The sequence below is a fragment of the Aotus nancymaae genome, unplaced genomic scaffold, assembly GCF_030222135.1.
Source record: "Aotus nancymaae isolate 86718 unplaced genomic scaffold, 86718_ANA_hifiasm-v0.15.2.pri h1tg000057l, whole genome shotgun sequence".
NCBI lineage: Eukaryota > Metazoa > Chordata > Mammalia > Primates > Aotidae > Aotus > Aotus nancymaae.
The window spans coordinates 69680761-69693055 of NW_026988471.1; the positions used below are offsets into that span (position 1 = coordinate 69680761).

The following is a 12295-nucleotide window of genomic DNA, read 5'->3' on the forward strand; positions in this document are numbered from 1 at the left end:
AAGTCCACAATCCAAGGTATACAGAACTCTCTCGAATTACCCAGCACAAATCCAAATCCTGAAACCAGTACCTTCCAATGCATTCTCACTGAACACTTCCCCTGGTTCTCTGAGTGCAATCTCCCGGCAGCTGTGAGTTAACCTAACTTCGCTGACTACAGTTGTTCCCTGGACATTAACAAGCCAGATAATAGTTTCTAAAACTCACAACTTTAGCCCTTAAAACTGAAGCACTCATGACATCCTGAATGTGGCACACAGGGCAGTTCCTCAAATTGCCCACCACCCCACCCTAGAGCCCAGGCAGTCAAGAAGAGGATCAAAGCAGGGAGACCGATTCTAACGTGGGCAGAGGAATGTGCTGCTGATGTCTGCTTATGCAGCATCAGGAAGATGTTCAACAAATCTCCACTTACAACATCCTATTTTAAGTAAAGTATACAGATGTCAAAGCGGCATGACCCCTGGAAGCTACAGCAACTCTCCCATCTCAGGTACTTTAAAACTGAGTGTGGAGAGCTGCCCTCTGGTTTCCCTCAGCCCAGCTCCCCTACTTCCTTGGACATGTGGCCTGTTTAGAATTCTCCCTCTTGGATGATCTTTCTCTGATCTTACTTATTTTATATCTTATCGTTGGACATGTGATCTGTTGACACTTAAGAACCTCCACAGCCTAATACAACAGCCACCCTCCCATACGGTACCTTTGTATACAAACGGCTGACTCCCCAAACCTGGACAAGGGGGAGCTTTCTCATTTGTATAAATGAGAAAGCAGGTACCACTCTCTTGAGGACAGCCCAGGGACACAGGGCTTGGTGTGTGGGTAATGCCTTTGTGCAAATTTAAAACAGAAGCCCAATGCTAGGACATACTTAGTGAGTGGAGCACAGGTTGGATTTCACTCTCTCTTCTCTTCCTCATTAGCCAGGCTCCCTTGTGCAGTGCACAAACTGCACAACCACACATAGCAGCCCTATGTCTACACACACTCCATAAACATCTCATACCCATGTCATAAACCTGTGTCCCTAGCCTGCATCCCTTCTGAACCTAGGATAACCAAACGCCAACTGACATCTCTTGAATGTTCCACCAGTTTCTCAAACTCAATCCCCTCCCAACCCAACTGATCACCAGGCCCACTGGGCATAGAGGCCCAGAATTTCCTTCCCAGCTTGCTGTAATAACCCCACCTAGGTGTCAGTTGGCCTCCACACAGCTTTCAGAGTGATCTTTCTACAACAGAAACCTGCTTGCATTCCTCCTCTGCTTGCACTTCAGTGGCTCTACGTGTCCAGCAGAATAAAGCCAAACACCGTAACAAGACCTTCCATACCATTTATCATCTGGACCCTATCCCCTTCCCAGGTCACCTCCAGATACTGAATACTTGAGCCAGATTTGGCCACTTGCCTGTCCTCCCAAATGCATGCATGGGGCTCTTGCATGCATCTGGGCTTCACACATGCTGCACTCCTGCCGAGGACATAGTCATGTCTGCCAAACCTTTCCTTGCCACCATGGTCTAAGTCTGCTCACCCCACTGACTCATATCCCACTGACTCCACTCCTGCACCGTGGTTTCAGCTAGAAGTCTCCTCCCTCCCCTCTTCCTCCCTCATTCCCTCTTCCTCCTACAGCTCCTGGTGGGGTAGGGTGCCCCTTTCCAGGTTCCCCAAGCTTCCTTCACCTCTACTGGAACACTCTGTACCCTGAGCTTTAATAGCTGATTACCTCGCCTCTCTCCTCCAACCAGACCATGAACACCTTACAGACAGAGCCCATGTCATCCTTGTCTCTGTGGTCCTAGCTCTGACTTGGCCATCACCTCCTTGTGTAGTCTTGAGCAAGGTGCTTACCCTCCCTGGACACCAGTGTCATTTCCTGCCTCTAAAGTGGCCTTGGCATGGTAGAAGTCCTGCCCTGCCTAGATATTCTGTGACTTACTGAGCCTGGACTTTTGAGTGAGTGGCTGGACTCTGCACCTGAGCATGTCTCAAGCCAGGCAGAGGCCCCTGAGGTGGTGTCCTCCTCTCCAAGGTGCACGGCATAGCAGCTGCAGCCCATGTATCTGAGAAGAATTGGGCCTTTTCTGCTTCTAAGACAGTCCTTTCTATGAGTTTCCTCCTCCCAACCAGAAATCTTTCCTGAACTAAAGCAACTTTTGAAAGCCTCTACCTCATCTAAAAGGAGCAACACTGAAAAGGGACCGAGAAGTATCTCTAATGGTACTGGCACTGAACAAACCTCATGCTGCTTTGGTTCTTATTCTAATGTACCCCATATCCAGAAAGGCCCCCCACTCCCAACCACTGTGGTCTAATCCCAGGCTTAGCCATCCCATGAGTCTGCTGAGAGGATACCAGGCCCATATCTGCTCCCTCCTCCCTCCCACCGCACTTGCTGCCTCCTCCTGCAATTGGTCTTATGGTCGCATCATGCTCTGGACACTTAGTTTGTTCCATGTGTCTTCTCTGCCCCACCAGATTGTGAGCTCCACAGTGCAACAGTGACCAATTTGGAGAGGATCTAGCACTATGGGAACAGGGGAGTGCTGTCATTTCAATAAGGAGTGGGCAGTGACGCTGGACTGTACTCACCAGGCTGGACGCTGTGACTTCACTGCAAGAAACTCCCTTAGGGCTGATCAGGAAGTGGTCCTGCTCCTTGCTGACTCTCAACTGGAAGAAAGACACACATTTTCAGGGGCAAGGAGGGAGAGGGACATTTCCAAGGACACTGTGCTTGAATCCTCTCTTCCCCTGAACCCACTGCACCCAAGTCTTCCTCTAATGAACCCTTATTTCTCCCCCACCCATGAGAGATAAAAAGGCCTCAGCCTTTATTTGGAGTAGAGGAAAGGGAGCTACAAAAGGAAACTCACGGTGGTCAAGGGTAGCTCTAGATATAAGATCCAGGAGTTCCTTCCCATCCAAAGAAGTGCCCGCTGGGCAGGCTGCTTTATCAATGACTACAGTGGTTAGAAACCTTCGAAGGGCATTTTGGCCAAAGGTCACCAGCAGTGCCATGGCCATGCCAAGGGTCAGGAGTTCTCCCTTTGGGTTTTGTGGGACCACATGCAGTGCTCCACCCAACTCCAGGGTGCTCTGCTCACCGTGACATAGGTGTCACTCAGCTGGGCCCAGCCATAGAGGTCCAGGAGTCGGTAGACACTGCTAATCTTGCACCGCATGAGCCGCTCCCCCTTGGCCAGGTTCAGGGAGTCAGCTGTGTGGAGGTCATTGATGGGTGTCATCATGGAGACATCTGCAGGGACAGTGCAGTTCTCTTAGGGCCAGGGCCCATCTGTCCTCCCCTTCCTGGCTCCAGTGTACTCCAAGCTCCAGTGTTCTCCAAATTCTCACTGGCATTAAAACTGCACAAGAGACTTCCCCAGGCAGGGAATTAAACACTCTTTGACCCTTACCTGGGGGAAGAGTCCACAGAATTGACATTTGTGCCCAATAATGTCTGCTCATTTGGATAAGTTTTGCTCAAAAATCATGGCAAGTCTCAAGGCCACAGAATGAAGGGTTCTGGGAATGCCACGCTTACCATAAACTCTGAAGATGGGCACTGAATCAAAGCAAGAATAAATCTCTGACTAGAAACATAGGTATATTTCATCAGTTATTTTTAATGAAGTTACTAGTCATTAAACCTGCTCTACATTGTTTCAACGACACCATGTGTTTTTAAATCACATTTTCTGTGATTTAAAAACAGGGCAAATAGAAAGCCAGATCAGCCTGGAAATAACTTCCTCAAGATTTTCTAACAAGTCATAAACTTCTAGAAGTGAGTGCAGCTGTGGCTGGCTGAAAGGCCAGAGGTCTCAGGCCAGGTACCTAGGCTCCTCTCTGGGCATGCAGTCCCTTAGCTTTTTGGTGGTTCTTTCTAGGAATTTGGGGGCATGTGGAAGGGATTTGGAAATGGGCCTAGAGGGTTTGATAGTCTTGTCTTCTGGGCATGCAAGGGTCTAGGAGTTGACATCCAGTCTATCCCATTAACCATGATCACACTGCCTACATGCCTCAGGAAGGGAGCAGAGGGCATCTGAGTCCCAGTGCCTAGATTAGTGAGCATCTAGGAACCAATAAGAGAATCAATAGGAAAGGATTCTGGCTTAAATTGGTGTCTGGGTGTGAGCCTCCTGATGCTGCCTCTCCCAGCTCCCACAGAAGATTTTAATGGATCAGGATGCTCTTTGGAAGCTTTTACCATCTCTGTGAACCTTACTGCAGCATGATGTGATGTATATCCTGCATCGAGTGTGCCATTAGTGGAAGTGATGACATGGTCTACAAAAGTGAGGGCGGACTGGGTGCCGGGCTAACATCCAGCGAGCAGAGCAGGCCTTCAATCACCTATGTCAAGAAGCACACACAAGGGCCTATGCCAACCAGAGGTGATACACCTCCAGGGCAGGTGCCCTGCAAACATAGATAGCGGGGACAGCAGTGGTCCAAAAGCCCAGTTAGACTGCCAAAGACAACAATGAACTTCCAAAGTCAAGGATTTCTTATTCAAATTGACAAGTCTGTGATCACTTCCTCCTCTCTATGGGTTCACCAGACAAGACAAGAAATTACCTCTTTGCTTCATGCCTAGCAGCAAGGAGGACATATCAAAAGCACAGGGCACCAGGCAAAGGCAGGCAGGTGGGGCTGATGTTGGGAGGTCTATGTAGTCTATACCACAGTTCTTTGAATATTTTTCCTACAAATAACTATGGAGTCCCAGTGATGGCCAGGGGAACAGAACAGGTCTGAAAACACTCACTCCATCACATCCTCTGTATCTGTATCAAAGAGAATCCTCCTCCCCAACCCAGTGGTGGTTTAACTAAGAGGATGACCTCACCCACAGGTACAAGGAGCAGAGAAAGAGAACAGGAGGGCTCAAAAGGAGCTCCCAATCCCCTGCTCTGAGTCTGAAGAGAAGGGGATGAAGAGAGGTTGGTTAATGAGTACAAAAACACAGACAGAATGAATAAGTTCTAGTATTTGAAAGTACAATAGGGTAACTATAGTTAACAAGAATTAATAGTGTATTTCAAAATAGCTATAAGAAAAGATGAGGAATGTTCCCAATAAAGAAATGATAAGTGTTTGAGGTGACGGATATTCTATTTTGATCATTACATTATATTTATATATAAAAATGTCACATGTACACCATAAATATGTACAACTATTATGTATCTATTTTTAAAATAAAATAATATTACAACAAGTTTTTAAAAGCTTATTCTAATTGGCCTCATGAAAGTTAGGATGGCTAAATGCCACATTTATAAATCAGATCTAACTGAGCCGTTTAGTCAAAGTACCTAAGAAAACACAGAAAAAGATGAAAACTCACCAAGCTCCCTGAAATCTAAGACTGAAGAGCACACTGATGCTCAAAACCCCAAATTCTAAGGCAAATGGACCTAGACAAATAACAGCCTCTCTGGGCTTGAACTCATAATACTTGAAACTTCCCCTCTCCACATCCCTGACTCAGATATCCTGGATGTGTACTAAGCAGATTTCCAGGCATCCATCTGTCTTCCTGACAGATGCTGATTGGTGAGCCAATGAGAATGCTGGTCAGCCTGATTCCTCTGTCAGGAGGAAGAGTGTAAGGACGGACATGGAAAGAATTGGTAGATAATATGGCAGATTTGGGAGACAAAAACCAGAGAGGCAACCTATACATAAGCAGTATGAATATAGTAGAAGAAACATTTTCTGAACTGAAAGAAAGATCTGTGCATGCAAGTACTCATTGCATTATGGGAAAAGTTCATAAAAAGAAAAAACTCTACGTTTAATTGCTTCCTGGCAACATTTCTGAAATACAGAGATAAGGGGAAAATAACCATAAGCATCTAGAAAAAAAATATTTGGCTACCTAAAAAGGAACCAAAAAAATTGGCTATCTCATTTCTCTGTTATAACCACAGAATGTGAGAAGGCAATGTTATAGGAAGTTTACAAAAAAATAAAAATAGGCCGGGCACAGTGGCTCACACCTGTAATCCCAGTGCTCTGGGAAGCTGATGGAGAAAAATTGCTTGAGCCTAGGAGTTTGAGACCAGCCTGGGCAACATAGTGAGACCTCGTCTCTATAAAAAATAAAATAATTGTCTAGGCGTGGTGGCACAGGCCTGCAGTCCCAGCTACTTGGGAGGCTGAGGCAGGAAGATCACTTGAGCCTAGGTGGTTGAGGCTGTAGTGAGCTGTGTTTGCATCATTGCTCTCCAGCCTAGGAGACAGAGCAAGACCCTGTCTCAAAAACAAAACAAAATGAAAAATCTCCACTGAAATAAAGTGACCCAAAAGAGGTAAAAGTAAAAGGAAGATCAAGAGCACATCAGGGAAATATAAACAAAAACTAAGTAAAGGTCATATTATTATCAACATAGAAGTTGGGCAAAACAATATTCTCTTATACAAAGAAGCTATTTTGTAGGTTATTTTATATGAATTAAAGGCACATTTGATAATGAAGCTATAACTATCATTGATGCTTATGCTGTGAATATTTCAAGATATAGAAAGCAAAAACTATCATAAATACCAAGAGAAATGAACAGAAATCAAATATAATGAGAGAAAATTTTTGACAAAATCAAATTAAAACAAAAATATCAAATACCACACTATAGAGATGGTCTATACCCATTATCATTTCTAAATGTTATTATTAGGCCACAAAGATTAACCTCAGTACATCTCCAACACAGAAGTTAAATAGGCCACATTTTCTAAACATAATGCAATAAAATCCCATGTTATTAGCAAACCTTTAAAAGACTAAGCATTCAACTACTTGGAAATGAGAAAACACTCCCAGATAGCTCTTAGAAGAAAAATAAAGTCCAAACAGCAACTGCAGGCTATTTAGAAATTAACAATTAAAGAAATACTATGTGTCAAATTCCTGGGATAAGGCCAAACACATACTCATAGAAAAAAATGTATAACCTTAAATGTCTTTATTATTAAATTAAGTATGAAAATAAATCCACTTATGCTACTCTAGAAAATATATAAACAACAAAATAAGCAGAAAAATTATGGAAAAGAATTAATGAATATAGAAACAAAACAAATGAATTAGGAAGCAGAAAGAATAACAGGACCAATAAGTAAATCCAAGAATTGGCTGATGTGAGAAGATCTATGAATAAACAAATATCTAGACTGGTCAATAAAGAGAAAGTAAAAATACATAGCACCAGGAATGAGAATGAGATGTTATCTCATCTACTTTAGCGGGAAATTTAAATGATGAAAGTAATATTGTAAATGACCCAGTAATTATGAAAAGCTCCATTGAAAGGATTATTTTACACAAAATATATGACCAAAATTTAACCAAGAAGCAGCAAAATAAATTCAAAAACTCCAGATGAAACTGAGGACAAAAACATCAAAAACCCCTAAAAATATTCCAGATATAGATGACTTTGTAAATGAATCATAACTCTCAAGGAACAGAGATTTCCTGTCTTATTTAAACTATATCAGGGTAAAGAAGAGAGTGAAATAACCTTGATTCATGTTATGAAATTACAACCGTAATATCAATACTAGGTAAAGACTGCCCAAAAAGTAAACTGCTAACCAATCTCATGTGTGAGTATGAATGCAAAAATCTTTAATAAAATTCTAGCAAATCAAATCCAGAAGAGTATTTTTAAAAGAATGCATCAAGACCAGGAATGATTTACTTCAGTAATGAAAAAAGAGTTCAATATTCAAAAATCTGTTGCTGTAACTCATCACTTCAATAGTTCAAGGGAAAAAAAATCAATAAACAGCCAAAATGTATTTTATGACATTCAACATCCTTTTCTGAGAAAAACTCATAGTGAACTAGAATAAAAAGATATTTCTTCAACATGATAAAAAGTAATTATCTCAAACTCTTGTGGTAAAACAACTTCCATTAAAGTCAGAAATAAGACAAGGATGACTATTCTCTAATCTATTATTAAACATTGTTCTGAAAGTTCTAACAAATGCAATGAGAAAACTAAAAAAAAATAAACCAATGGGTAAATTTTGAAATGAAGGAAGCAAAATGACCATGATTTGCAGATTATGTGACTTTTCTATATACAATACCCAAAATAATTAATTGAAATGATACTAAAATTTAAATCAGAATTCAATAAGGGGCTAGTGTGTGTGTATGCGTGTATGTGTATATTATATATATTTAACGATTTATCTTAAATGAGAACTATAACCAGAAAGAAAATTGAATAGACAAAGATTCATTTAAAATAACAAAGTTATTTAAAAATTCCAGGATAAACTTAATAAGAAATTAGTAAGAACTACATGAAAATAACTACTAAACTTTTCTGATGGATATTAAAGAAGACTTAAATAAATAAAATACATATCCCATTTCTGAAAAGATTTACAATTCACTCATGTAAATATTTTTAAGTACCTACTATGTACCAGATACATTCTAAATCAAGGACACTATTCTAGGATATAGCAGTGAACCAAACATACAAATTTTCCTCCAGAGCTTACATTCTAATATAAAATTATAAATTTATAAATTCTTCACCAAATCAACTTATTCATTTAATGTAATCCCAATCAAAATCCCAAAAGAAATTTTTAAGGTCAGTAGGGGGACTTGACAAAATAATTCTAAAGTTTGTTTGTTTTTTGTTTTTTCTTTATTGAGATAGAATCTTGCTCTGTGGCTCAGGCTGGAGTGCAGTGGCACAATCTGGGCTCACTGCAACCTCCACCTCCAAGGTCCAAGCAATTCTCCCGCCTCTGCCTCCCAAGTAGCTGGGATTACAGGCACGCACCACCATGCCCAGCTAACTTGCATATTTTTAGTAGAGACAGGGTTTCACTATGTTGGCCAAGCAAGTCTCAAACTTCTGACCTCACGTGATCCACCTGCTTTGGCCTCCCAAAGTGCTGGGATGACAGCCATGAGTCACTGTGCCTGGCCTAAAGTTATTTTAAAAAATAAACTTGTACAAACCGTTGAGAAAAAATGAGAAATGCATAATTAAGTATATTTGTTCCGTCAGATGATAAAACATGGGAAAGGTATTTCTAAGCATACAATCAACAGCAGAACACATAAAGGAAAATTACAATGGTTTCCACTACACAGAAACTAAAGAATTCTACAAGACAAAAAAAAAAAAAAAAAAAAAAAAAATCCCATGAACAAAACTAAAAGACAAAGGAGAAACTGGAAAAAAAAATGCAGTATATTTTACTGATAATAGAGAAATAGCCTTACTTTATAAAAATGTAAACATCTCTAAGAAAATAATACACCAATAGGAAAATAGGCAAAGGATGTAAAAAGGCAATTTACTATTAAAAGAAAATCAGGGCCGGGCTCAGTGGCTCACATCTGTAATGCTAACACTTGGGGAGGCTGAGGTGGACGGATTGCTTGAACCCAGAAGTTTCAAACCAGCCTGGACAACATGGTGAAACCCTGTCTCCACAAAAAATACAAAAATCAGCTGAGCGTGGTGGTGCGTGCCTGTGGTCCCAGCTACTTGGCAGTAGAAAGAAAGAGAGCGAGAAAGAGAAAGGAAGAAAATCGTGTCCAATATGTATGTGAAAATATATAATATATCCAACCTCATCAGTAGTCAAATAAATGCACATTAAAACACAAGGTACTATTTGTCACCTACTGAATCAGGAGGATGAAACAAACGGTAATATACACTATGGACCAGGGTAAAGGAAATGGGCACTCTACTGCATTGCTGTTGGGAACATAAATTGGATCCATTTGGAGAAAGGACGTAATCTGCCATTATGCATTAAAGTCTTTAAAACATGTGTGCATATACTTCAATTCAGCAATTCTACTTCTAGTAATTTATCTTAATAATCATGGATATAATCTTAGGTTTATTTACAAGGATGTTTATTGCACTGTTGTTCCTAATAGAAAAAGTTGGAAATAACCTAAAAGTCCAATAAGGGGAAATTGATTAAATAGCATGTATCCACCAAAAATTAAATTTTTATAGAACCATATTTTATATGATTACATTTATATAATCACAAATGCAATGTGTTTGCATAATCTATATATGTTAAGAAAAAAAGGACTGGAAGGATATATGTTCACCAAAATATTAAGAATAGTAATTTGAGGGCTTTAAGAACACAGTATAGTTATTTCTGGTTCCCTTTCTTGGTTATTTTCAGTTTTTAGCCATAATCCTGTATTAATCTTATTGAGGGGAAGTATTTTTTTATGCTTGTTTTATAAACGTTATGGGCAGAGCATAACAGCCCAGGAGGGTGGCTCCCCGCATAGCCCTGGCTGGCTCCTCTCAGCCCTCATCTATGGAGTCAGGTTGGACTGTCTAGTGGGGCATGGAGACACAGGCTTCAGTAGTCTCCTCCCATGCACTGAAGTCACCCCACCCCTCTCATTCCTGGCATCAGGGGCAATTCTTCTGTGGACATTTAATTTGCAGCAACATCAGAAGCAGAGACAGGTACCTCTCTGGCTGCTGCTGAGCTCCCCAAGGCCTGAGAATACAATAGGCTGCTTGCTCCGGAGCCTGGCAACCAGATGATTCTTGCTGCTCCTCCCTCTCTTCCCCACCCCACCCTCCCTTCCACCTCTGCTCCTGGCAGCTCCCCAGACACCACATACTCATGGAAGATGTTGGGAAGACTGCGTGGGAGGTGCTGGCCATGAAGTCCGCGATCTGCCGCAGGGCCCAGATGTTGGAGGAGTTGTTCCCCTTCTTCATCTGCTCCTGGATGAGGCCTTCCAGCTCCTCCCTGAAAGACTGAAGCAGGCCCCGAGGTGCTGGTTCCCCCACAGCCTCTCACACAGGAGAGTGAGGGCTCCTTGGGCCCAGCTGACTAACAGTGAGCTCTTCCAAGTGACCACCCCTTGCCCCTGGGTCAGCTAGGTCAAGGTCATGCTCGAGATCCCTGGCAGCAGGAGACACTTAGCAGTTCCACTAGGACCTCAGGAATTGCTGTATGGGAAGCAACAAAGAAATGTATGGGAATGGATCCTGTGTTCCCTTGCCCTGTGGACAGTAATCCAGATTCCAGGTCCTTTCTGTGTCTATATGAGGCCCAAGACCCCTCCCCGCCATTAGACGTGGTATGGTAGGACTTTAATGAAGGACATTTTTAAGAGAGAACTGAATGGAGATAGCCACCATCCCTCTCCATTAGTGATGCCTGTGACTCTTCCGGACCTCAGTTTCCTCATATGCTTAATGAAACGGTAGGAGGAAGAACAGGAGGATTTGATGACCTCTGAGGTCGCTTCCACTCCTCATGTCCAACTCTAAGCCTGGCTTTTTAGACCACAAAGCCATAAGCAAGGAATCTTGCCCCCCAGGTGGCAGGAGAAAGCACTCAGGAGGAAGTGGAGAGCCGCTTAGGTGTGTTGGCCAACCCATAAAAGAACAGAAGGAAGCAGGCCCTCCTCCAATCCCTATTTCCTGCCTGAGCCCTGAAATCTGGGCTGGTGCTAACTCTGCCACCTCTCCTAAGCCCCTTGCCACCCCTCCTAGCCACACTCTGGGGGTTTTCCCAGGGGCTCCTCATCCCAGTGCTTTCAGCATCTGCCATATTCCTCCAGGCTCCCCAACACAATATCACCCAGACCTGGGCCCATTCCCTGGAGCTGCTCTGAGCAGCCTGAACATGCACCATGGCTCCCAGCCAGGGCCGCACACAGCCCTTGCACAGGCCCTGGCTCCCTGGAGCCCAGGGGGCCAAGGTAGAGTGGCTCCCACCTCCTGAGCCCATCCTAGCAAGCACCTAGAGATGCCAACTTTGTCCCTGGGCTTCCCAATCCTTAGGATCATGGGCTGATTCCTGAGGACCTCCCAAGCTCTACCACAGTCATAGCCCTCTTGCCTCCTCCACACCAATCTCCCTCTGCCTTCAGTGGTCTACTGGGCCCATGCTTCGGCCTTCTCAAGGCACTATGTGCCCAAGGAGGAGCTCTGTGTCCATGCCAGGCAGGGACCAACTGGCCCCAAATCAGGAGTGATCCCAACTTGAACTCCCATCCGGCACCCCACCCCACAGCCCTGCTGAGCCCTCCACTCTCCCCACTTCTTGGGGCTTCCAGACCCTTTTCAGTCCCATCTCATTCATGTTAAAGCTTCATTTGTCCCAGGTTCTTACTTTGTGGTGTTCAGTAAAGGGAGCCCCAAGCCCTCCTCCTGGCATCCCTGCTGGTCTCTAGCTTACATGGATTTGTCGTTCATTGTTACAGCTTTCGGTGAGGAGGGAATGGA

General features: G+C 43.1%; 1 protein-coding gene across 3 annotated transcripts in view; it reads right to left on the reverse strand.

Annotated features, from left to right (window-relative positions):
- ADD2 (adducin 2) overlaps window positions 1-12295 on the reverse strand; it is a 113199-nt gene that overhangs the window by 36431 nt on the left and 64473 nt on the right. For all 3 annotated transcript variants that reach the window (XM_012475671.2, XM_012475673.2, XM_012475672.3), the window contains exons 4-6: window positions 10678-10816; window positions 3119-3270; window positions 2604-2684 (exon numbers count right to left, since the gene is read on the reverse strand). In XM_012475671.2, coding sequence (XP_012331094.1) covers window positions 2604-2684; window positions 3119-3270; window positions 10678-10816 — 372 coding nt within the window. The remainder of the gene's footprint in view (window positions 1-2603; window positions 2685-3118; window positions 3271-10677; window positions 10817-12295) is intronic.